This window comes from Octodon degus, unplaced genomic scaffold (genome assembly GCF_000260255.1).
Source record: "Octodon degus isolate 3935 unplaced genomic scaffold, OctDeg1.0 scaffold00034, whole genome shotgun sequence".
Lineage (NCBI taxonomy): Eukaryota > Metazoa > Chordata > Mammalia > Rodentia > Octodontidae > Octodon > Octodon degus.
In genome coordinates, this window is record NW_004524610.1 from 17581953 (window position 1) to 17608846 (window position 26894).

At 38.3% G+C, this 26894-nt stretch overlaps 1 protein-coding gene across 1 annotated transcript; it reads left to right on the plus strand.

Annotated features, from left to right (window-relative positions):
• The first annotated feature begins 3423 nt into the window (after positions 1–3423).
• On the plus strand, positions 3424–14993 carry Pthlh (parathyroid hormone like hormone). The gene is made up of 4 exons (XM_004630328.2): positions 3424–3787; positions 4017–4139; positions 9493–9912; positions 14561–14993. Exons 2-4 carry the CDS (start codon positions 4039–4041, stop codon positions 14568–14570), a joined length of 531 nt encoding a protein of 176 aa, XP_004630385.2. The 5' UTR covers positions 3424–3787; positions 4017–4038; the 3' UTR covers positions 14571–14993.
• Positions 14994–26894: the final 11901 nt, after the last annotated feature.

Below are 26894 nucleotides of genomic sequence, written 5' to 3' on the forward strand. Positions count from 1 at the left end.
CTCTCTCTCTCTCTCTCTCTCTCTCTCTCTCTTGCTCTCTCTCTCTCACACACATACACACACCCCTAATAGTCATGGGAGATATGCTGGGAGATCTTGAACAACACCTTTCACCTTGACCTGGACATCCCCCAGGAAAATTCTCTCCTTGGCTGAGCTTTCTGGGCCAATCAACAGAAAGCTGAGTATTGCAGGGCTGATGAGGAAGGATGTGAAACCACTTTGATACTGCCATGGAGGATCTTATCAGCTCGAAATAATTCAGGGTTCTCTCATGAGATAATTCCTCCAGATACCCATACCCAGCTAAGGAGTCTTACCCTCATCAAAACAAGAGACATACCCTCCCATTTCCTTTAGGTGGGTTTTAGAGGCTGTGTGCACCCATTTCCATTTTGCTACCTTAATGTAAGCTAGTGAACAGCTTCCTCTAGGTCCAGGCAAGTGATTACAGACATATTCTGAGGGTATTAAATGAGAACTTTTTTTTTCAGAGCTGGGGATTGAACTCAGACCCTTGTGCTTGCCAGGGAAGCACTTATTCTACTGAGCCATCTCCCCAGCCCATTAAATGAGAACGGTTTTTGAGCCCATTATGCAACATTTCTATATAAACATAGAAAAAATTGAAAAGAGAGAAGTTAGTTTGTGGAATTTTATAACTGTAGCTTGGAGCTACACATTGGCAAATGTTCACCCTGGACGTTTATTGGTGATGAGAATGCATGGGTCCAGGCACACTGTTAAAGAGCTATACTTACTTACTTTGTAATTTTGATCTGTTGACTTGCGGTTTGGGCTAAGAAGGACAGAAAAGGAACCAGAGGCTAAACATAAATGCTAGTAGATTTTATTTCTAAGTTATGAAAAGAATACCTCTGGTGATCAGAGATATTTGAATCACATCAATGTGTGATCTACTATGAATTCAAAATTAGTACATTTAAACATTTAGAAAACCTCTTGTGAAGGTAGAGGTAATACATTGCCGCCATGAGCTAGGGGACTTGTGCGATTTGCTCCAGGCCAGGCACCTCTGTAGGTACAGAATTCACAGCACCAGCTGTCCTCACATGGAAACACTGCAGACTAAAGCAGGTTTCAAATCCCTCTAGCTGGAAAGGTATGTTTACATGCTAGCAAGGTCTAAGAGGCTAACATCTAGCCTCTACTGGTACTTGTTCTAGTGCAAAGCCTAAAAAAGAAGTTTCTATTGTATCTCATTTGCAGTCCTGTGTCCTTATCCTTACATTAGAATGTTGGTATATTGGCAGCTGGATGCTAACATCAGAAAATATCTTTCTCAGAAGAGGCAAAGAATAGGTTCCTGTGTATATATCAAAGAGAATTTCTACTGCACGTAAAGAGCAATACAGCTAGAATAATGTAGGTGCTTCCTAAAAGTTGCCTTTAGTAGGAACAGAATAAAAAGTTTTAATTCTCTTTACAGAAGTTTTAATTCTTTTATGACTTTATTTTAATTTATTTGATGAACAAGAAACATCTCTGGACGACACTGCTAAGAGGGTCTCCCTCCTTGGGCCAAAAGAGCAGCGAGAAGACTGCAACCCAAGGAACAGGTGAAGTAACATTATGCAGAAACTTTAGTAACCCAGGTATATAAAGTGTACAGTGCTTATTTTTTTCTGTCTATATTTTCTCTTTTTGTGTTTGAGAGGAATTCTAAAAACATTTGACAGATATTTTGCCATTAACAGCAGAAAACTTGGGCAGGGGTCAATCTGTTTAATCAGTAGAAAATAACAACATAAATCAAAGCTGCCTATTGATGATGTCACTCTTTATAATATTCTAAGAACATAACTAATTTACAGCATAACTGATTTAATATTTTTAATCCCATGTTTTAATCTTTCATTGAGGAAAGGTGATGTTTTAAAGCCTAGGTAGTTTGAAAGTTGGCAACATACCTTTAAATTTTTTAATTGTGTGAGCAAGTATTATTTAGTGTTAAACTACTTCCAAGTATTAAATGGCTCATTTGTGAATTTGCTTATTTTTACAAATATCCCCCTTAAGATCTAATGATACCAGTAAGGCTCTTTCTTTTTGGAAAGAAAATATTATAAATCAGGGACTGTGGAGACTCAAAGGTTGACATTCTGTGTGCTCACTTTCTGCCCAGGCTACCCAAACACATCCAACACTTAGAAATTCTTAAATGTTAAATGGAAGTTGTGGTCCCAGAGGATTATTTGAGGAAGAAAAATTTTGAATACGAGGACGCCAGTGGTTTTTTGTTGTTGTTTGTTTGTTTGTTTGTTTTTAGCTTGGGGTTTAACGCTATCTACTGAGGGAGATGGCTTCTGAGAGGGTTGAGTCCGTCCGAAGAGTGAGCGGCGGTCGGAGAGGGCGCTGTTTCCTTGACCCTAGGTGAAAGAAAGTGTGGACCAGCTGCTGGACAAAGGTCAGACACCATGAAAGAGCTCCCATCGCAGGATATCGCTAGCGTTGCAGTAAGCCGGACAGTGTGGAAAACAAACATCCACCGAACCGGTCCCAGTCGCTCACATTCACTTCATAAGACTGAGGCGCCTGTGGACGGGAACCCACGAGCGTCGCGATCCTGCCCCGCGGAGTGCTTCCTGCCCCGAGATCTGAGCCGCCGGCCTTCCTGCCCGAACCCGTGAGAGCCTGCTCGCCCTGGCGACTGCACGCCACGCCATTCAGGAGTCGCCTTGCGGGCTTCGGAGCGAGGTCGCCAAGCAGGAGCTCAGTGGGGCCAGATTTCTGACGTGGGCGGAAGGGCCGCGCTCGAGTCCCCTCTGCAGTTCCAAGGGGGTCTCCATCCTGGCGCAGGTCTCTGGGACGCGCGCCAGGCATCCCCAGCTGTCTCCCAACACCGAGAAGTGTAGTCTCTACCCAAAGTTTGAAACGTTCTAGCTCCTAAGCAAAAGCTCTCCTAGTTCTCCTCTTAGCTGATGCTTCCCGCCCAACTTGTCCCGGGAAAGCGTCAGGAAGAGACATCCCGAAGCGCTCCAAGCTTCGCCGGCAGCCCAGGCACTCTCAGCACCCCTTCCAGTCCTCCCAGCTCCCCGGTCCCTCCTCTCCGTGCAGCCGCGAGTCGCGGCCGTGGGCCCGCAAGCCCTGCAAGACCTCGGCTCGCAGAAGCAGCTGCAGGGCAGCCCACGCCCCCAGCCCGCCCGGGATCTCTAAGCCCGGCCCGCGTGGGGGAGGCGGGGGCGGCGAGTCCCCGCCCGATCGGCGGGCGCGCGTTCCTCGGGCGCCACCTCTGTGCGGCCCGCTCACTGCGCGCAGGTCCCGAGCGTGTGAACTTCCTCCTCCCGCCGCCAACCTGCGCCCCCGCGCGCCTCGCCGGGACGGCCGCCCGCCCGCGCCCTGCGCCACCGCCCGCCGCCACCTGGGCTGCCGGCCGGCGACACGCGCGCCCCAAACCCGCTCCCGGGGCGTGTGGAGTCAGCTTTCCGGAAGCAGCCAGCCCACCGGAGGAGGTAGACGCGGCGAGGCATATATATGTGGGTCTCTCCACAAGTGGCTGTGGACGCCGAGGGCCCGGCTCGCCCCGCAGCGGACCGCGGGGGGGACTTGCTCAGGAGGCGGCGAGCGCCGGCTGCGCACCCGACTCAGGGGCCAGAGGATTAGACATTGCTACGGGAGACGCGTAAACACTGCTCATCGCGGAGCGTGTATAAAACACCCCGTGCCCGCTGTATTGCAGGGGACGCGCCTCTATCTTCTATTTTCCTTTTGGCCCCTTTTGCCGGTGTGGTTTAGGAGCAACGCAACTGGAGCAGCTGATTCCTGAGTAAGTAGGAGCTGGAGGCTCTAAGAACTTTTCTTTTTTTCCCCCTTTTCTTTTTCTTTCTCTTTTCTTTTTTCTTTCCTTTCCTTTCTTTTCCTTTTCTTTCTCTCCGGTCTTCTCTCTCATTCTCTTTCTCTCTCTCACTTGGGGGACTCCGCGAAGGGCGCCGTCCGAGCGGGCCGCTGGCGCGTGGGAGCGGCAGCCCGGCTCAGCGCGGCCCTTCTCCGTGCAGGTCCGGCGAGCCAGCGGAGACGATGCTGCGGAGGCTGGTCCAGCAGTGGAGCGTCGCCGCCTTCCTGCTGAGCTGCTCCGTGCCCGCCTGCGGGCGCTCGGTGGAGGGGCTCGGCCGCCGGCTGTAAGTGCTCAACGGAAGGCGGGAGAGCGGGCTGGGGAGCCCCTGGTGGGAGGCAGGGGAGCTTGGCTACCTGCGAGGGGCTGTGCCCAGCCATGCGACCGGGCCGGGGACCTGCGTGAATCCCCAGGACAAACCAGCAGAGACGAACTTGCGCGTGTCCCGAGGGGGGCTCTGTCCTCAGCCCCTGACCAAACGGGTAGTGTGATTCGGAAGAAGCAAAGAGACCAGAGGATGCAGGTCTGCGCGCGTTTTACACACTAAATGCGGGTGGCAGCGTGACTGTGAAAAGCAAAAGCATTACATCCAGTTTTATTATGAGTGACATAATTTAAGCATATAAAACAGGACCATATTACATAATGAAAGCATATTATATAAGAAAGTAGTAACGACTTCCAAAGGGTAACAGTGTTGATAGAACTCAGGAAGGCTAGAATGCTTGGGTACGGAACGAATTTCAGGTGCGGAGACTTTCTTTTTCTTGGGATTATTACTAACTCTTCTTTAATCTGGAGTCAAATATTTGCATTGTAGACCGAAAACTTGTATTTTGGCATTCTTTTCTGGTGATTCTTTTAAAGATAGTATTGGCTTACGAATAAGGATACATCCTAGTCACCCAGAGAAGGGACTGTTGTGTGACTGGCAAGTTGTGACAGTGGCAGAGTGATGTTGTCTTGCAGTCTGGTGGACTGAGCAGTTCTTGAGTGTGGATAACACTGTCCTTGGGCAATCATGAAGCTGCAAGGCCAGTGTTCAATATGGTAAAACTGTACAACTTGAGAACCTAGAAGAGTTTGCTTCTGGAGAAGGAATTAAAAATAATTTTTATATTTAACAATAAAAATAGTATCTAATATCTACGGTCAGGTTCATGGAACTTCCATGTAAATTCCCACAGGGTGTACAAAAACGCAACTGTTTTATGTGTGCCTTGGTCTATTATTAGAGCAGAAAATCCTTAAATGAAATTACATTAGACGTGTCTGAACCTTGGCACCAAAGTAGAAATCTGTTAGGAATCTCCGAAGGCAGATTGTGTAGAACACTGTGCAGGAGATAAAGCGTCTTTGTGTCCTGTAATTCAACATTTTACTGATGTATTTTGGAATTGTCTTCAGACTTTTTGCTCATTTTGAGACTGGTTTTAAGTTCAGTTATCCAACATCCAGCTAGGAATGTAGATGAAGACCTAAATGTGAAAAGGGCATTTACATGCTGTATTTACTTGGCTAAGAATTACTGTCTTGGATCAGAGCCAATTTTTTAAAGTTGCTTCAGAAATACCTGTTTTCTCTTTTGAGAAACAGTAAATAAACCATGATTAAGTCCATGAGCATGGCATAAAAATAGTGGTGAGTTGTCCTAGTGGTTCTTTTTTAACTCTTTGTTGCACCTTGCACAACACACATCAGAAAGCATTTAGCAGCCAGACTCTTTTGTAGTTTTGTTTGTGGGTGAAATACAATATCACAGTTAGACACTCACACTCAGCAGATGGTTATAAAAGTAGTACTAAACATTTTGAGGTGAATGGCTAATGGGTCATCACATTACAACCATGATTTTTCATGGAGGCTGAAATCATCAGTATATAAAGATGTTTCATCAAATTATTATAGCCAAGTAAAGTTTAAAAACCAAGTGATTATTTTTGCATTTCTGCCAAGTAACAGTAAATGTGTGCTAGACAAAACATTAGTCTACAATTACACAAAATCAGGCTAGCTTCTTCTTGAAAGAAATTTTAACATATAATCAAATTATATTGCTCCCCAATTTGCACACCAAGGATTAAAGAAACTGCTTAAGAAATATATTTTTTTAAACTAGGAGGTAACTTTTAAGGGAGAGACAGTTACTGTGACAAAACTTTCTAAGCCCTGCAAAAGCCAATTACAAATTGAGATCTTTTGGCCCTGCTAGCCCACAAGATTAATTTTTATTGTTAGTGGATATAGTTGTTTACATAGAACATTATGCTATTTATTTATACTATAAATAATGGTTTTTATGGTGTCATATTTGTGCATGCAGAATCCACAAGATTTTGTGAGGCTAGAACACAGTCAAGTTGGAGACTGGAAAGTGGTCTCTTGGGATGTTCCGTGTGGATGAGTGTGGCATGGCAGGTGGCTATATCTGGGTTTACTTTAGAGCAGGAACCAAGCAGGTTGTGAAGCCCAAAGCATCACTGGCTGATTTGCTTGGGAACCAGACTGGTCTCTTCCATTTAATGAAAAGCATAACTTTCAGCTAAGTCATAGGGACTGGAAGAGACTTCTGGTGAGTCATTGCAACTCCAGTACCCTAGCCCTGTCTCCTCCGTGTACCACAGAACTCTGTTTCTCAAACTCAGAGTCTCTCCATATGATCAGCACAAGCGTCCTGCTTCTTCCTGAGCTGGAAGGAATTTCCATTACTGTTGATTTCCTCTGTTCTTTGATAGTGCCTTAGAAATTTAATATTGTTCCATAAAAACTCCTTTGAGAGTGATTGTTCGTCAAAGAACAACTGTTTTGATTGAACTTAGTGCTATTCATGTTAAGCATTTTCTCCTTTTTGCTTTTTAAAAAACAATAATCAAAGGCCATAAAGTGTAACATACTTGTTTTTCTGTGTCAGAACTTAGGAATGTAATAAATGTTGTGTCTACTATTATGCTATGTAATATTTACAGATGTAATGAGTACCAGACTATTATTGATGCCATATTTATCTAATAATGTTTCAGGGTCATCTAAATTGTAAAACCTACATAATTTAAATTTTCTGCTTACCATGTAGGTGTATCTGGATTGTACATGTGAGTCATGCATGGTATGCATGGTTTATATCTTAATTCAGAAATAAAGAGGATATCTTATGGACCTTATTCCCTGTTGATAATGAAGATGTCAATGTCTTTCTGACCATCTAATACAATTTTTCCATTAGAGATTTGCACTTCCCAATATTTTAAAGGCAGAAGTCTCTGAAACACTAAATAACTTGTGTAAAAGCATTTCAGATTTAGCATTTAATAAGATTTGCGTCCTAATATATATCAATTTCTTCTAAAAGGCAGATGGAAAGAGAGATACTGTTTTAAATAGCACACAATTGTAGGCTTTTTATAAAATAAAGGAAGATCACTTCATTTTCTATGGGAAGCATCGGGGAGAGTGGGGCTCTTGAGCTGGGTGAGTCACATCGCACAAGCTGGCCCGGATGGCAGACATCTGCAGTCAGAGAAGCATGAGCAATGGTGGTCGAATTTGAACAGGCCAACCATGGGAAGTTTGGCTTCAGGCTAAGCGAGACTAGGGCTGTGCAAAGCAGTATACTTTGAGGATATCAGCCAAGAGTTCAGAGAGAAATAAAAGCCCCAATACTATCAATTAGCAATAGTTCCGAATTTCTTTTTCATATAACATTTCGGTAAAAATATGTATTAAACTTCAGTGCTTGTGGAATATGCAATTCTAGCAGTCCTGTAAAATGTTGTAAAAGGATACATTGTACCCAAACCTCAAATTTGTAGGTCATTAAAAGTTTCCCAAGTACTAAGGACTGTAACAGAGTAAGTGAAGTTTAATCTAGTCACATATGACACCTTAAAAAGGGAAGAAAGACTCCTGCATGCCTCATTTAAGCCAGGCTCCTGTTAAATTCCTTTCTATTAGGTCATGTCTTTTCTGTACAAGCTCTATGGCTTAAAGTCAGTCCACAGCTAAAATCCTAGAAGGAAGCTGGCATTTTAACTATCAGAGCCAGAGAATAATAACTGTTTTCATTTCTTGCTCTCCTCTTTGACTCATTCCCCCCATGATAACCCAAACTCTAGGAATCCCAGTGTTGAAAGAGGACTTGGGAATCCTTAGTCTTCAAGGAAATGGCTGTGTTGCTTTCTTATCTAACCACTGTCATAGAGGCTATGGCCCCGTGTCCTCTGCTTTAGGTCCTCAGCATAGATTCTGGCTTCAGCTTTAACAGGAGAAAGTGTTGGGAACGTTAGAAAGGGAGCTTTCCTTTTAGAAACACAAAGCCTCATGTTAGAGCTCTGGATCTGCCAGTTCTCACGGGAACTAGAGCGAATCATTTACTCTCTATATCTCATTTTCCTCTTTGGTAAATGATGATAATGATGCTCTTTGTTATCCCCACATTTCTGTGAGGAGTTGAAGTTGAAGTCCCACAAAGGTAATCAAGGCCCCAAACACCTGTGTGTTGCTGTGTTGGGAAGATAAGAATTCATGGGATGTGGCCCCGTGAAATACGCTCAGGTGCCTCCAAGATGAGCCTGTTTGTAGAACTATTCCAGCGGCAGAAATTGGAGTTGACGTGGGCACAGTGTGACAATGAGTGGGCATGATTCTTACATACAGCTGGCATTGTGTGCATGGAGTAACACAGAGAATGTGATGGGCTGCTAAGAGTCAGGAAAGCATTTAAAACGATTGATGATGAGTTGATTCTTTCACTATTTTCATTTGAGTATTACTTTAAAAGAAAATGAATTTCATGTGTCTTCTTAGAGATTGTTTGAGAGAAAAAAGCAAATAGAAAGGTGAGCTTTTGAATACTCGGAATTACATTGCCTGAAATTTTAAGCAAGAAAAAATATTGTAGCACACAAGAAATAGAATGATCTCACATAAACACACACAGAACCAGAAGGAGACCACCTACTGCTACTTTATGGAAAAATTACATCTTTCTCTTTCTCGCTGGCATTTGGCCTCCAAATATAGGTTCTTGGTACTCTGTCATCTCAAATGTTAAAATTTAGCCCGCCAGTGAGATGTTTCCTACACAGACATCAGTGCTCACTTCATGCTTTTGCCCATTGGCTTCTGGTCCCATAGCTTGCTATTCTTTGGGGGTCAGTATTATTATTTTCCTACTGGGGCAACAGTGTGTGTGTGTGTGTGTGTGTGTGTGTGTGTGTGTGTGTGCATGCGCGTGTGCCTGTCTGATTGATTGTGCGCATGCACAGGTAAGCTTGGGAGAGTGCTTGGGTGAAGGCAACTTCCTTTTTGTTTCGTAGGATAGGTATCTGGGTTCATTTCCCAACCAAACACTGAAGAAATCCCCAGTGGTTTCTCTGCATTTCTGAATATGACTGAGTACAGTTGTAGCATTTCACATGGGGAAGGCAGAATAAAACCCACTGATCCGATGCTGTCCTCTTAAACAGACAAGGCCAGAGCAGAATGCTGTTCCCAGGAGATTCAGGGTTGCAATCTCAACCCCATTCCTCCTCCCTTCCCTCCCCTGGGGGCAGAGGACACTCTGTAGATGGATTTGCTCCTGCCTGCTCTTCACCAGCAGCTGTCAGCTGACATTGTCTTTCTCTTCTGCTTTCTGGCAGCAAAAGGGCAGTGTCAGAGCACCAGTTGCTCCACGACAAGGGCAAGTCCATCCAGGACCTGCGCCGCCGCTACTTCCTACACCACCTCATCGCTGAGATCCACACGGCCGAGATCAGAGCCACCTCGGAAGTGTCCCCCAACTCCAAGCCGGCACCCAACACCAAGAACCACCCAGTGCGCTTCGGTTCTGACGACGAGGGCAGGTACCTGACTCAGGAGACCAACAAAGTGGAGACCTACAAGGAGCAGCCTCTCAAGACACCCGGAAAGAAAAAGAAGGGCAAGCCAGGCAAGCGCAAGGAGCAGGAGAAGAAGAAACGGCGGACTCGGGCTGCCTGGCCCACCCCTGAGGCCATGGGCAGCGGACGCAGCGTGGAGCGCCCCGCCCAGGTCCCCGCCACGCCGGAGCCCATGTCACGGTAACGGCCCCATCCACATTGGGTGCTCTCAGACTCTCACATGACACAGCCCAGTGCTCCCACGTACACCAGGCCAGAGTGCAGCTGGGCTTAGCAGCTTCCCACCAATCACAGCACACCACACCATGCCACTACACACCGCCAACCGTAGCTACCACACTGTGAATCACAGCACACCGTGTTGGTGATCCCCCTGCTCCACTAATGTCATTGTTTAGTCACAGGCTTCAGAAACTAGTGACCCTCTTCATCATTTCTTGCAAAGTGTATTCATTCCTCTACTTGGACAGCTTGACAAACCTGATAGTCTTTTTTTTTTTTTTTTTAGGTTTCTTGAAAACAGTATTACTTACTTATTTACTCTTCTTTTTTTTACTTTAAAGAAGAACACAGGTTTTGATATTATCTACAAACAGTGCAGCACAATACCCTACCACAAACAATTCTGAGTTATTCACTATTTATCTAATCAAGTATATTAATTAAATCTTTAATTGATTGTTTTTGGTAACAGGGATTGAACTCAGAACCTTGCATTTGCCAGGCAGGCACTTATGCCCCTGACCTATCTCTTGGGTACTTAATTGATTTTTTTAATTTAAAAAATTAAGTTATTTTTAGATACATGCTTTATGCATTTGATTAAATTTAACTCTGATTTTTGTCAGCTTATGAAAACAAAATGTTTCAAAAAAAACTTTTAAGCACTGGCTTGACAAAGACTTACATTTTTCTCATGCATCCATTTGGCAAGCTGAATTAATTTTTCCAGGGTAATATAATAGAAATAATAATACTCCACACTTATGTAGCTTGCTATCTTTAGTTAGATAGCCTTAGCTTATAAACATATCACAGACTTTAAAGTCAGATAGCTTCAGTTCAAGTGTGGGGTCTGAACTTTTAAAAGTTCATAACCTTTGGCAAGTGATTTAGAGACGGACTTTCATCTGTGAAATGAAGATGGTAGCTTTATGGCAACCCCATAAAGTTGGGTAAGGATTAAATGCGTTAAATGCTTTTCAGAAACACTCAGTAAATTGCAACATATGATTGTGTGCATACTTTTAGATCTAGCACTGATTACACTATATTATGCATATACACATTTACTCATATCACACCATATGTATACATAGATAAATATATAATATATATGTTACCTACATGTGTACACGTGGACTATGTTTCTGTGGTGCAAAAAAGAGGCAGATGTTAACTTTGTATTATAAAATAAAAAACTAAAGCACTCCTCAGTGAAGACCTGAGTTAGTCCTTGGGAAAGGTCATCAATACAGCTGGGTTAATTCCCCATCTCTGATGTTTAGTTCAGAGCTAAGTGTCAGGGCTGTTTTTTGTCCACATATTTACACTGATAGATGGGACCTTTGTTTTGCTTGTCTCATTTTATTATTATAGTTTATTTTATTTTATTTTACTTTTTGATATAGGACTTGTTTGGGGTTTGTAAAAGAGAAAAGCAATACAAGAACATATCAATCACAACTAATGATCTCATTGCTTAAAGAGTGCCTTTACTTCATTTCTTTGACACTGGTACATGTAGGTTCCAGGGTGATGTTTCAAAGCGGAGTTTGAATCTAATAGCCAGGTTTTCTCTCTTTAAATTCACAAGTTCATTAGTAAATTGCATGTAAATCAGAAAGTATATTGGATCCATAGTACAGCTTCAACAATCAATGAGAAATGGCGCTAGAGAAATTTTTAGCACAGTGACTGCCTACATGACGAGTCTCTAGTGGATCCATATGGTGTGATGTGTAGTCAGCACATTTTAAGAGGGGAGCCTAACTGTGTGTATTTGTAACTAACATGATGAGCCTACTGTATTGTTAAACCTTACTTTTGTACATTATACTCAAGAATTATTTTTAAAAGTATAATCAATTTTTATGGAGTTTTATATATTCATTTAAAATTTGCAGTGGTCTTCAAGTATCTGGAAAATTAATGAAAATCAACACTGGTCAATTCTTAGGCCCAATGCTACACCTCAATTAAAGTATATCTAGTAAAGATTAGGCAATGGCATAATCAAATTCAGGCTTAGCACTGAAAGGAATAAGATGTCTCTGCTTTTTCTTTTCCTCCCTGTTTGTGAGGGACATTCATAGAAAAAATGTTGGAAAGTCAGATGTTGGCCTTCTCCAGAAAAAACACCACAGAGATGAGGAGAGCAGGAGGTTGAGGAGTGTGTTGGTGAGACTGTTCAGGGTCATGCAGATTTCTATAATCCAAATAAAACCTTTAGAATCACTATTTTAGAGTTTTATAAGTGACCAGTGTTTCTTAATGTCCTATGTGTAGTTTCCAGAATTATAGTCTAAACTTCTGGGAGGCTTGATGAGGTAACACACATGATTTTCTTATACTATACATAGAATTTCTTAGAGGTAAAGTTACTTCCTCTCAGAAGACCTTTCAGGAGGAAATATATAACTTAAAATTTTAGAGATTCCATTTTAAAGTATTGATGTAGATAATATATCCAGATGCAGTGGGACTCTTATTAGAAATCATAAGGGCCAGCCAAATAGCTCAGCAGATTAAAGCGCCTACAAGCAGGCACAGCACGTCAGGAGTTCAATCCCCAGGCCTGATGTGCAAGCTCCAATGTGGGGTACACTGAGATGGCAATTGAGACTGAGCGTGGCAGTGTGCACCTGTAATCCCAGCTTTTGGGAGGCTGTAAACAAGTGGATCACTACAAGTACGATCTAGTAGTGAGACCCTTATCACCCTGTAGACCTTCCCTAAAACACAGACACACACACACACACACACACACACACACACACACACACACACAAAGAACTCATATAGTTTGAGTTTGGCTTGGTAAATATTGACTTTGAAAAATATAGAAAGCTTTCCATTAGTCAAAAGAGCTAAAATATTGTCACATCCTCTACATATATTGCACACTTAAATTTTTAGGACATGTTTTGTTTTACTTCGCTTTTTCATACATGGCTTTGTTAAAAAAGAATCAGAAGGGAAGGTAACAACCCATCCAGACAGGGAGAAAAATAATTAAACAATCTTTTCTTTGGTTCTTTTACTTGTTTTACTTTCTTTTTTGAGAAAAAAATGTTCAAGATTTTTTTCATTTCCTCCTCACTCTTCTTAAACTCAGCTCACTAAAATAAGTACAATAGTAAAGTAATCAGTACAAATCATTGAGTTTTGAAGTTGTCCTTTTTACTTTATAACATCCACATCCAATTTCCAGTTAAAATATTAATTTTAAACCTTTTGTTTTAGCTTTCCAATCAAGTCTTTTGTTAAACAGATCAATTCCTTAAGACATGAGAACATCATAAAGGCTCATCTTGCCTTTCTTTCTTTAAACTGCATATAAAACTTCAAAATTTCCAACAGTGTTCTCGTATGCTAGGTATGGTGGTGCATATTTGTGTTCTTAGCTGCACAGGAGACTGAGGCAGGTGGGTGATAAGTCCCAATTCAACCTGAGCAATTTAACAAGGCCCTGTGTCAAAAAAAAAAAAAAAAAAAAGAACAAGCTGAGAACATGGCTCAGTGATAAGAGAAATTGCTTATCATATGTGAGCCTCCATGTCTAGCACTCTGAATAGAAGGAAAGAAGGAAGAAAGGAAGGTATGAAAGACTTGCTCTTTTGTAGGCCTCATATCCATACATGTCTGCCATATAAAACTCTGCTCACAATGCTTGCTGTAAATTTAGTGTTAAACAGCCACTCACATCCCATTCTGTAGCTGTTTCCTTAGAAATAGTTGAGTATTCATGAGACTATCCAGAGAGAAGAAAGAGAAAAGTCTACTAACAGATCTTAAAAATTATTGTTGCATTATTTAGATAAGTTAGAAAAAGGTGCCAGTCCCAGTGGTAACCTCTGAAAGTAAAACAGGCATATATCCTTATATTTTGTAATCTTAAATCAATGTCTTGTTAATATTCTTCCATTTAAAGTAGGCTTTCTTAATTATTAAATGCAGGATCTATTCAGAATACCAACAGAATGATAGACAAACGATTCTTAGTTTTGTCTTTGAAAGCTAAAGTCCAATAACAGTTTCATTCATTAGTGCTTAAGGATAGCTAAAGAAATCACAGGTCTCATCATATATCATCAAATAAACATGCTCTGCTAAAATATACAGCCTTCCATCCTTCACCCAAAGTTTCACACATTCACTGCCTTGCCAGTTATATCCGTGAAAGATTGTCTAAATGAACATGTGGATAAATAAACTGGATCGCCTAAGCCAACGTACTGGGGAATATTCTAAGTAAAGTGTGCTGCTGATAGATGTTCCAGACTAGCTGTATGCCAGATTATCAAATCCATCCTTTTCCAAATTTACCATCTGAAAGCTGGAGAAATTTCCATTATCACTTTTTCTGCCATAGTTAGAAATCTAGGTCTTTTCTTCTTTCATTTAGTTAGGTTACAGACCCAAGCTGGGGTTGAGGTTCTGGAGAGAAAGAATTCCTGTCTCTAATTGAAGAGATTAGTCAGAAGTCTCCTGGTTCTCTTCCCATTGTGATTTGATGTTTCTTAATTTGTATCCTTTATTTTATATCTTCAACTTTGTAAGCAAATTAACCTTTTTTCCCTCTTGTTTCCTTTTCTTGTATTTGCAGGAGGCGTTAAAATTTTTGGCAGAGACCTTCCAAAGACAAATTACAGGATTTTGTAATAGTAAACATATACAGAGTATTAGAGATATTTATTGTCTGTAAATACTGTAAATGCATTGGAATAAAACTGTCTCCCTCATTGCTCTATGAAACTGCACATTGGTCATTGTGAATATTTTTTTCTTTTGCCAACGCTAATCCAATTATTATTATCACATTTGCCATAATTTATTTTGTCAACTGATGTATTTATTTTGTAAATGTATCTTGGTGCTGCTGAATTTCTATATTTTTTGTAACATAATGCACTTTAGATATACATATCAAGTATGTTGATAAATGACACAATAAAGTGTCTATTTTATGGTTGATTTTAATGAATGCCTAAATATAATTATCCAAACTGATTTTCTTCTGTATATGTAAAAAATAGCAGTATTTTAAATTTGTAAAGGAAGTATAATAAAATATAATCTAACTATACCATGACTCTGAAGGTGAATTATATCCTTCAAAACATCTAGTAGAAGGAACATGAAGCAGTAGTTTTTCTTCTTCCACTCTAATTAGAATACAGTCTTAAGCTGAATAAGTTTATACAGACATCTATTCCAACCTTAGTTTCTATTTAATAACCACTTAAAGTGTATTTTAACCAATATTTTAATTCAGGTCAGTAGGATAGCTGAACTACCTAGACATCATTTTTATAAAATAAGTTTAATTTGACTTGAAGAGGGGAAGGGCAGGAAAGAAGAGTGAATTCAGGAGAAAAATGAAAGGACCAGTCCAGAGGGTTGGCAGCAGCTCAGAGGAAGGGAGGGAGACAGGTCAGGGACTGAAGGCTAGATAAGGTAAGCCATGCAAAGTTTGAGAAATCTTGCTAAGAAGCAAATTGCTATTTGAGGATTCTGCTTGCTGTGGCTGGCCAGGAAAGAAATGGAAATGGGACAACTAAAAAAGACTGCAAAGTGAGGACGGCTTTGCTGTGATCCCAGGCCCTTCTCCGCTGGCTGCAAACAGCACAAGTGTCATGCTGTGCAGAATCTTCCCATCTTGCACATCAGTGCAGGTGTTCTGCCTCTATATCCAGAAATGTACACACACAGACACACTTGTGTAGACACACACACACACACACACACACACACACACACACTTCCTTCTAGGGAATTTGTTTCCTGTAACTAAAACTTGGCACATGAGGAAAAAGAGAACAGAGCAAAACAAAATCCCTACAAGCTAGCATTTTTAGAAAGATTCTCTTAAGCTCAATTTCATGTTCAATATCTATTAGATTATTAAGTGTTCCAGGGTGTACAAGGAATAAAATGCTCTGTCTTTAAGATCTTGTCACTGCATATATGGAGAGATTAGTATAGGAGAAGTTTCAGTAGGATTATGGTTTTTTTTAAACAATTTTATTGAGAAACAAATAGCAATGAGACAGTTTCAAAACTGATTAGTAGGACAATTTCAATAATTGATTCATTGCATATTTGGGTTTTTTTTTGTTATTTGGGGTTTGGGTTTTTTTGTTTTGTTTTATTTTGTTTTTTAGTGCTAACAGGGATTGAACTCAGGTCTTTGCACTTGGCAGGCAAGCACTTATTCCACTGAGCTATCTCCCCAGCCCAATACATTGCATATTGTCATCTTTTTGACCAGTTTCCTTCTTTTTCACAATATCTATTGTCTTTTTTGCATCTTATTTACTCTTTCAGGTTCTTACACTAGAGAGACAATATGATGTTTAAGCATGTGAGTCTGTTTTATTTCATCTGCCATTATGGTCGTTACTTGTATCCATTTATCTATAAAAGTCTTGAGTTTATTTTTCTTTATAGCTCCATAGTATTCCATTGCATAAAAATACCACATTTTTTTTATCCATTCCATAGATTAAGGACATTTGGGTTGTTTCCAATATTTAACTATTAAAAATTGTGCTGTTAAATACATGAGAGAACATATATCACTGTGGTATGATGCTTCCAATTCTTTCCAAAAAATATCCAGAGAAGGAATAGCTGGGTAGAATTAGATATCTAATGCTAGGTTTTCTAAAGAATTTCTGGAGCCCAGCAATTTCAGAGATGACTTTTGAGGTCTGCACAGTCCTCCAGATAACCCACTTTGACTACTGCACTATATTGGATTATTTTGCTGAATTCACACACCTACAATATTTAAGTGTCAACAGAATACCCATCTCTGACAAAACTAAATGAAAAATGGGGATACAAATGAAGGACCATTTTGTATCTGTATATACAAAACAGGATATATATATACAGCTACTTTCTCTTAATTCAATGAGAAGTAAGATTTGTACTAATAGTGTTTGGACAGCATATCATGTCTGCATCTTGTACTGTAAATAACTACTATGAAGACAATATGCAATGTATTAATTATTGTAACTATCCTACTATCTGTTTTGAAACTGTCTCATTGCTATTTGTTTCTCAATAAAATTAATTTTTTTGGAGAGATTTTCTTTATTTAAATTTTTTTCATAATTTGATTGGTAAACAAATAGCAATGAGACCATTTCAAATCAAATCGGTAGGACAGTTTCAATAATTAACACACTGCATACATTCTTCTTAGTGGTTAATTGCTGTACAAGATGCGGACTTGTGATCCTATTTACAAACACCATTAGAACAAATCATTCTATTCATTAACAGAATGTAACTATATATCTATCCTAACCACTTTGAATACACAGATACAAAATGGACATTCATCTGTATACCCTTTTTTTGTTAAGTTCCGTTATTTGAATATTACAGGTGTGTAAACTCAGCAAAATATTCTAAAAGAGTGCAGTAGCCCATAATAGCATTGGGTCTTCTGTTTAACTGGCAATGTCAGAAATTGTTGACCTGAGTCCCCTACAGCTCAACATAACAGCATGGCTTTACTTCCTATATTTCGTCTTCATACTTTTCTACTGGATGGTTAAGACCAAGGCAAAGCAGGACCTATGCAACAAGAGTTGTAGCTTTTGGGTCTGAGAAGGTCAGTGAAATCCCCTCAGGATTTATCCTGAGATCCTGTACCTCAATTAAAATTAATTTAAAAAAAGAATTTCTGCAGTGATTTGATCAGCTTAATTCTTTCTGGGGAAAGAAGGAATCTCAGTGTTCTTTTACTTTTTATTTCTCAAGTAACCATTGATTTTGAACATTTTTCATATATTGATTTGCCATTTATATTTCTTCATTTGAGAAGTGTGTATTCATCTCAAATACTCATTCTTTGATTGAGTTTGTAAATTTTGGGGCATGATTTTATTTAATTTTTTATATGTTCTAGATAGAAGTCCTTTCTCTGAGGGACAGTTACCTAAAATTTTTCCTCATTCATGGGCTTTCTTTTCAATCTGTTGTTGATTCCTTTTCATGTGCAAAAGCTTTTTAAGAAGATGAAATCCCATTTGTTAACTCTTTAAAATAATTTTCTGTACTTTGGTGTTTGCTCATGAAATCTCTACCTACCCCATGTCTTCAAGATTTCTACTTACTTTGCCTTCCAATATAATTAGTGTTTTTGTTTTAATATTTAGATATTCAATCTATTTTGACTGTAGTACATGTTATAGACATACATCTAATTTTAGCCTTCAGCATGTGGAAAGCTAGTTTTCCCATCACTACTGATTGAAGAGGTTATCTTTCTTCCAGTGAACATGTTTGGCCCCTTTATCAAAGATAAGGAGGCTTAGTGTGTTATTAGCTGTGCTCTGCTTGAAAACATAAATCAAACTTGAGGATCAATGGAACACATTAGAATATGCAGGCCCAACTAGGTTACTTCTGATTTCAGATGAAATTTGGAATGCTTTTTCTAAATCAATGAGTTATATTAATGGCTATTTCACCAGGATTGTATTAAATATATATAATTGTTAGGGAATATGGCCATTTCCACAGTGTTGGTTAGGACTATCTTTCCATTTTCTGAAATCCGCTTCAATCTGTTTTCGGAGTACTGCAACTTTAAAAATACAGATAACTTACTTGCAGTTTAAATCTTTTTATTTTAAAGAAAAAATCAAAAAAATCCAAAATAATATGATACGCATTAGTGATTAATACATTTGTTATGTTTAAATTAGTTATGCAGAAGATCATATCAGCATTTAGTTTTCCAAACAATATTAGCACAGACCTATCTTATCAATGAACTGAGAGAAACTAATAATATCACCATCTTTTACATTCTTTTCCTCTCATTCCCCTAAATAAGTTCTTCTTTCCTTTTGAAGGTCTTCCTATTTCACAATATCTATTGTATATCTTAGATCACTTTTAGTCTTTCAGTTTCTTTTACTAGGAAACAATAGAACATTTACACATTTCCATCTGGTTTATGAGTATGGACTTAAGTTGCATCCATTTGCCTATAAAAGTCTCTAATTTGCCCACAGAACTCTGGTAAGCTGCAATCCCTCAGCACAAAATGCACAAGTGGGGAGCTTTCCTGGCATCTGGTACAATCATTTAAGAACTTTGGAGAACTCTGGGAGGCCTGAAGTACCATGGTGGGCTGTGTCTCTTGGCCCCCAGCATGAATATGTGGAGCTCGTGCTGGCACTATCCAACATTTTAAGAACTTAGAAGGATTCTGGATGGCCTGTGGGATCCTGGTGAATCCAGTTTATACACAAAAGCTACACTGAAGCTTTGTGGAGCATCTTCCAGTCACCCCTACTAGTAGTGAGAGTCTTAGTGAGGCCTACTCGGCTCCCTACTGTAGCAGAAATGTTACTGACCTATAATCCACCACTCTCACATCACTGCTAAATTGGGTGATTATTGGGCGCTACAAAAATGACAAAATTTAAAAAACTAAAAAATAAAAATAAATTTAAAAATGACAAAATATAGGAGCAAAGAAACAAGTACATCAGGCTACAGAAGAAATAAGATCAGAAATAATCTCTCAGGTCAAAAAAGAAATGACAATAATCATGAAAGAATTGCTCAACACAGCTAAAGAAGATGTAGATAGAAAAAAATAGAGAATAGAAAAATGATGGAAATGCTGAAGGAACAATACAGAGAAGAATTCGAATGCATGAAACAGATTCAAACAGATATACAGGAAATTAAGAGTTCCATTGAAAGCTAGCAAACCCATATGAACAAAACTGAGGATAGAATCTCAGACATCAAAGGCAGAAGTGAGGCTAATGAACATGAAAGGAAGGATGTCTTAAAACTAAGCAGGAACCAGGAAATAACAATTCAGCAGTGACAAGACAATGCAAAGAAAAATAATATAAGAATGATAGGTATCAATGAAAGAGCAGGAGACAGTACAAAGGACATAAAAAAATCTATTTGCAAAAGTATTAGCAGAAAATTTTCCAAGCATGAGAAAAGAATCTCACATACAGTTAAGCCAAGCATATATAACTGCAAACAACAACAATCAAAATAAATCTACCCCTAGACACATAATCATCATAGTATTGAGGGGGCCTGGCCCTAGCTCAGTCCTTTAGTAGTATTATCATAGTATTGAGCTAGGGCCTGGCCCTAGCTCAGTCCTTTAAGTGGCTGCTTCCACAAAGCTGTCAGCCTCAGGTTGCTGGAGTTCGAACCTCACAACTCTCCCGCAGGCCAAAAGTGCCCTGAAGGCATTCGAGGAACAACAACAACAAAAAAAAACCCTTATTCCATCATAGTATTGAGTTATTCAGAATTTTTATCTTTTTATTCCACCTGGGTAACACATATATGTTTCTAGGAATCTGTCCATTTCTTTCATGTTTTCCAACCTATCAGAGTAAAGACTTTTGAAGTAGATATTAATGATATTTTTAATTTCCACAGGATCTGTACTTATTTCACCCTTTTCATTCCTCAGTATACAAATTTGGCTTTTCTAGCCTTTTTGGATAAGGTTTTATAGGAATTTACAAATTTAATTTATTCTTTCAACAATTCAGCTCTTCTATTCATTAATTCCTTGCATTATTTTCTTCATCTACATCGCATTAATTTTTGCTCCACTCTATAATTTCCTACCTTTCATGGGCATGGGCTTGACTCTCTTCTTTTTCCAGAATCTTGAGGTGTAACATTAAGTTATTTATTTGTTTTTGTCCTGTTTTTTTTTTCTGCTGTGAGAATTCATTACTATAAATTTCCCTTTGAGGACTGCTTTCATTGTTTTTCACAGGCTACAATAAGTTGTATTTGCATTTTTATTTGATTATAAATATTGGATAATTTGTGCCTTAATTTCATCCATGACCCACTGGTTGTTCAAGAGGGTGTTATTTAATTTCCATATCTATGAAGTTTTTGTGTTTTTTGTCAATAATTTCCAACTTTGTTGCACTATATTCAGCTAATATTCATAGGTTAATTGCAATTCCTTTGCAATTACTTCAGTATGTTCTGTGTACTAGTAAATGGTCTATTTTAAAGAATTTCCTGTGTGCAGCTGAGAAACATGAGTATTTTGATGTTGTTGGGGGGAACATTCTGCAGAGGTCTATAAAATCCAGTTGTTCTTAAACAGAAGACTCAATGCTATTATGGGCTTCTGTACTCTTTTAGAATATTTTGCTGAGTTTACACACCTATAATATTCAACAACGGAACTTAAAAAAAATTGGGGTATAACTATGAATGTCCATTTTGTATCTGTGTATTCAAAGTGGTTGGGATAGATATATAGTTGCATTCTCTTAATGAATAGAATGATTTTTTCTAATGGTGTTTGTAAGTAGGATCACAAGTCTGCATCTTGTACAGCAATTAACCACTAAGAAGAATATATGCAGTGTATCATTTGTTGAAACTGTACTTTCAATTTGATTTGAAACTGTCTCATTGCTATATGTTTATCAATAAAACTTTGAAAAGAAAAAAAAATCCAGTTGTTCACATGTTTGGTTCAATTCTATTATTTCTTTGCTGATTTTTGTCTAGTTGATTTATCTCTTTGTAATAGTGTAGTATTAAGGTCCCCCCCCACCTTACAATTGTGATGTTGGTTGTTTGATTTCTTATATCTATTAAATTGTGTCTTATGTAGTTGAGTGATCCCATATTTGGTGCATAGATATTTATGATTGCTGTCTCTTTCTCTTTAAGTTTTCCCCTAGGAATGAAAAGGGTGAAATAAGTACAGATCCTGTGGAAATTAAAAATATCATTAATATCTACTTCAAAAGTCTCCTGCTTTTATCTGGGTTCCTGTCACATGGAAGATTATTTTCCATCTTTTCTTTTTCAGTTTATGAATTTCATTTTGAGTTAAACGTATTTCTCATATACAGAATATTGTTGGTTTTATTTCTTTTCTTTTCTTTATTTTTCAGTACCGGGGATTGAACGCAGGATCTTGCATTTACCAGGCAAGGTTATTCTACTGAGCTATCTCCCCAGCCCTGGTTTTGCTTCTTGATCTACTCTGCCAGACTATTTCCTTAGATTTGTGAACTTTTTTCTCATTAACTTTATTGAAAATCAATAATTACATAGCATATTAAAAATTGTAGATGAATATTGAAATGTGAAAGATATAAGATGTAGACAGAATGAATTTTACAGAAATATTTCTGAAATGAATACATAGCATGATATTAATAATAGATTGCACATTGTAAATAAATTATTCACAAACAAATGAATATAACAATAAAAATTGTACAAAATAAAAGTGAAGAAGAAAGAATTTACAGATCACTCATATAATAGTTCACTCGGTGCCAAAACCAAGAAACTTATATTCTTATAATTAGAATTCTCAAAGTAGAAAGGGGTAGGCAATAAATATTTAAAGATTTAAAGTTTCTGAATGTAGTTTAATTTATAACACCATATTTCCAAGAAAAATGAAACTTTTGCTCAAGAAATTTGAATAAAATCATAGCAAGATACACAAAAATGAAATTATCGAAAACTTATTGTAAAGAAAAAAATCATTATATCATATATATAAATATTAGCTATGATATAACAAAATTAAATAGCATCTTATTCCCCATTAGAAATAAAAAAAGTGTGTAAGTCCAAGTGCATAATTAATTTAAAGGACTGAAAGAAAAAAGCTCTGCCCTCTTTGAATTTTATACTTAGCAAACATAACTTTGAAAACTAAAAGTAAATTGTTTTCCAGTTATACAAGCTTGAAATATTCTAATCCCTCCAGATGTAGCATATAGGAAATAACAAAAAGCACAATTCAGAAGGAAAGAGAAGTTGCTGTATGCTCCTGGATAAAGAATGAAGAGCTCCCAAAATGATAATTATGCAGGACTATGTAAAATATATTAGATGAACCCATTTAAAAGATCATTAAAAATTTCTCTGAAACAGTATCAATCTTATGTCAGGTTATACACATGTCTTTTCGTGTGTGTGTGTGTGTGTGTGTTTGTGTGTGTGTATGTGTGTGTATGTGTGTGTGTGTGTAAGACACAAGGAAGAAGTAATATAAAGTCAATGGGAAGTGGAAATATGCTTTATAAAGTTTCTAATAATAGGAGAAAATATCATACTATGCACGTCTTTTAAGCAGATTGTAAGTCAAAGATGAAGTATAAATCTTAAAACTAAGATTAAGCAATATTCAGAAAATTAAATATTAATGCATTAAAAATTAAATGTTTCAAAAGAATTGAACTAAGAAAAAGTTTTCATGATAGTAAAGAATTAGTAAGAATAAAACATAAAATAAATACTGGAATGGCAAATACATGCCCCGCACTTCTAACAGTTTGAGGACAGGATATCACACAAAGCTCTAGTATGCTGTGGACATGGATAGTGTCCATGATGCTTACTGGTGGCCAGGTGTCACTTGTGGGGCTGAGATACTGATATTTCCTTGATATCTACCCTGTAGACCCAGACAGAATCATGCCACATAGGGTGCAGAACAAGTTCATTTGTAGAGTATGCTTTTGGAATTTTTTTCTGCTGCATACAAAAGAATAACTGAAAGATTACTTTTGTATGCCTCTTATTCTCCTGTGTTTAATTGTTTGCCCTATTTTGTGGGTTCTTTCCATTCTCATTCACAGAATTGTGGTCCTTTTGCTCCCTCTCTAGAGCATCTTTCAGTAGTCTGTATAGGGCTGGCTTTGTCAATATGAAATTCTTTAGCTGTTCTTCATCATGGAAGTATTTCGCTTTTGCATTATACTTGAAAAGAGCTTTGCAGGGTATATCAGGTTGGGTGAATTTTTTTCCTGCAAGACTTGTAGTACTTTGCTCTATGCTCTTCTTCTTTTTTTTTTTCTATGCTCTTCTTGACTTCATGGTTTGTGAAGAGAAATCTGTAATTATTCTGATGGGTTTTCCTTTAAATATGATTTGTTTGTTTTCTTTAATAGCTTTTAGTATAGGGTTTTTGTGCTGAATTTCTAGGATCTTGATTATTATATTTCTGCTTGTGTTTTTAATTGGGTTGATGTTTTCTGGAGTTCTATATGCTTCAGTTACTGATGTCAGATTGTTTCCCCATATTTGGGAAGTGTTATGCTATTACTTCTGTCTATATTCTTTTTATATCATTTGCATTGACTCCATCTTTCTCATTCATCTTTGCATCATCTTGCAGATATTGAATTATTTTTCCCTGCATCCTAGTTGTTTTTAAGAGATCTTTTCTTACTTTGCAATGGTATCTTTAAGGTCTGACAGTCTATTTTCACTTTCATTGAAACAATTTTGCCAGCTTGTGATTGAAGTTTTTATTTCCTGTACATCACTGTCAATCTGCTTCATGCATTCTATTTTTTTCCTATATTCTTCATTCAAGGATTTCATCCTTTTTCTGTTCTCTTCTATTTTTTTTTTATCAGAGTATTCTTTAGAAGCACTTAGTATTGCTTTCATTATACTTATCATTTTTTTTTTTGCTGCAAATTCCTTCAGGGAAGTTTTGGCTGGCTTGAGCTGTGGAGATTGAACTACAGCAACCTGAGGCGGACAGCTTTGTGGAAGCAGCCACTTAAAGAACTGAGATAGGGCCAGAACCCCTTATCATTTCATTTTTTCTTCAGAAATTATTATTATTGAGACCCAGTCCTAGCCCAGGCCCGGTGAGTGTGTGGGAGAGCTTCCTTATACCCTGCCCTGGCGGGACCTACTACTGATCCCAGCCTAAGCGCAGTGTGGGTGAGACCCTCCTCCACCCCCTTGGGACACCTCGCCACCACTCCAAAGCACCTCCCCCACCCCGCGCTCTGAGGAGGAATTTCTGCCGCATACTGGGAACCCACAGACCCAGGCCTAGGACAGGCCCAGTGAGTGTGTGGGAGAGCTTCAACCAATGGGTCACAGATGAAATTAAACAAGAAATTCAAAAATATCTACAATTGAATGAAAATTCAAGCACAGCTCTTCGGAATTTATGGGATACGATGAAAGCAGTTCTCAGAGGGAAATTCATAGCTGTGAACGCACACATTAGAAAAACAGAATGGAAAAAAATAAATACCCTAATGCTGCACCTTCAACAACTAGAAAAGGAAGAGCAAACCAAACCCAGAGCCAAAGGACGGGAAGAAATCATAAAGATGAGAGAAGAAATTAATTCAATTGAGACGAAGAAAACAATTTAAAGAATTAAAAAAGCAAAAAGCTGGTTCTTTGAAAGACTAAATAAAATCGATAAGCCTCTAGCTAACCTCAAACAGAGGAAAGAAAAAATTCAAATACAAGCAGTAAGGAATGAAAAGGGAATCATTCCCACAGATCCAGTGGGAATTCAGAAGATTATCAATAGCTACTTTGAGAATCTATACTCTCACCAAATAAAAGACACAGAAGAAATGGACAGATTCCTAGAAAGGCACAAATTACCACAACTGAATCGACAAGATATAAGCACTCTCAATAGCCCAATAACAGCCAATGAAATATGAGATGTAATTAAAAACCTACCAGCAAAGAAAAGTCCAGGTCCGGATGGATTCACAGCTGAATTCGAGAAGACATTTACAGAAGATGTAGTCCCTATGCTCCTCAAATTTTCAATGAAATTCAAAAGGAAAGAATCCTCCCAAAATCATTCCTGGAGGCAAGTATTATGCACATACCAAAACTAGGGAAAGATGCAACAAAGAAAGAAACTATAGGCTGATCTCATCATGAACATAATGCCAAAATCCTCAATAAAATACTAGCAAATAGAATAGAGCAAATCATCAAGAAGATCATACACCATGAGCAGGTAGGATTCATTTCAGGGATGCCAGGATGGTTCAATATTCGAAAATCTATAAATGTAATACACTATATAAATAGAGCGAAAACTAAAAGCCACATGATCATCACCATTGATCCAGAAAAGGATTTTGACAAAATACAACACTCATTCATGTTCAAAGTCCTAAAGAAAATTCCAATAGATGGACTCTACTTCAATCTGGTAAAAGCAATTTATGAAAACCCAACAGCTAACATAATCCTAAATGGGAAAAAACTGAAATCTTTCACTCTTAGATCTGGTACAAGATAAGGATGTCCACTATCACCACTCCTATTCAGTATAGTTCTGGAATCATTAGCTATAGACATTGCAAAAAGAAAGAAAAAAAGGAAGAAGAATAGGTAAACAAGAAGCTAAATTATCTTTATTTGCAGATGACATGATACTTAACTTGGAAGACCCAAAAAACTCCAGCAAGAAGCTACTAGATTAATAAGGAAATTCAGTAGCATAGCAGGTAATAAAGTCAATACCTAAAAGTCAATAGCACTCCTCTACACAGACAACAAACACACTGAGAGGGAAATTATAGAAACAATACCTTTTACAATAGCACTGAGGAAAATGAAAAACCTTGGAATTAATCTAACGAAAGAAGTCAAAGATCTTTTCAAGGAAAATTACAGTACTCTTAAAAAAGAGATCGTAGAGGATTTCAGAAAATGAAAAGATATTCCATGCTCCTGGATTGGAAGAAGCAACATTGTGAAGATGGCCATACTCCCAAAATTGCTGTACAGATTTAATGTAATCCCTATCAGACTACCAATGACATACCTCACAGAGCAAGAGAAATCATTCCTAAAATTTATCTGGAATCAGAAAAGACCTAGAACAGCAAAGGCAATCCTGGGCAATAAAGACAAGGAAGGAGGTATTACAATTCCTGATTTGAAATTATACTACAAGGCTACTGTGATAAAATCAGCAGGTTACTGGCAACAAAATAGACCTGAGGATCAATGGAATAGATTAGAAGACACTGAAGCCCCTACAAACACACTCAGCCACCTTATCTTTGACAAAAGGGCCAAACATACTCTCTGGAAGAAAGATAGACTTTATCAAATGATGCTGGAAAAACTGC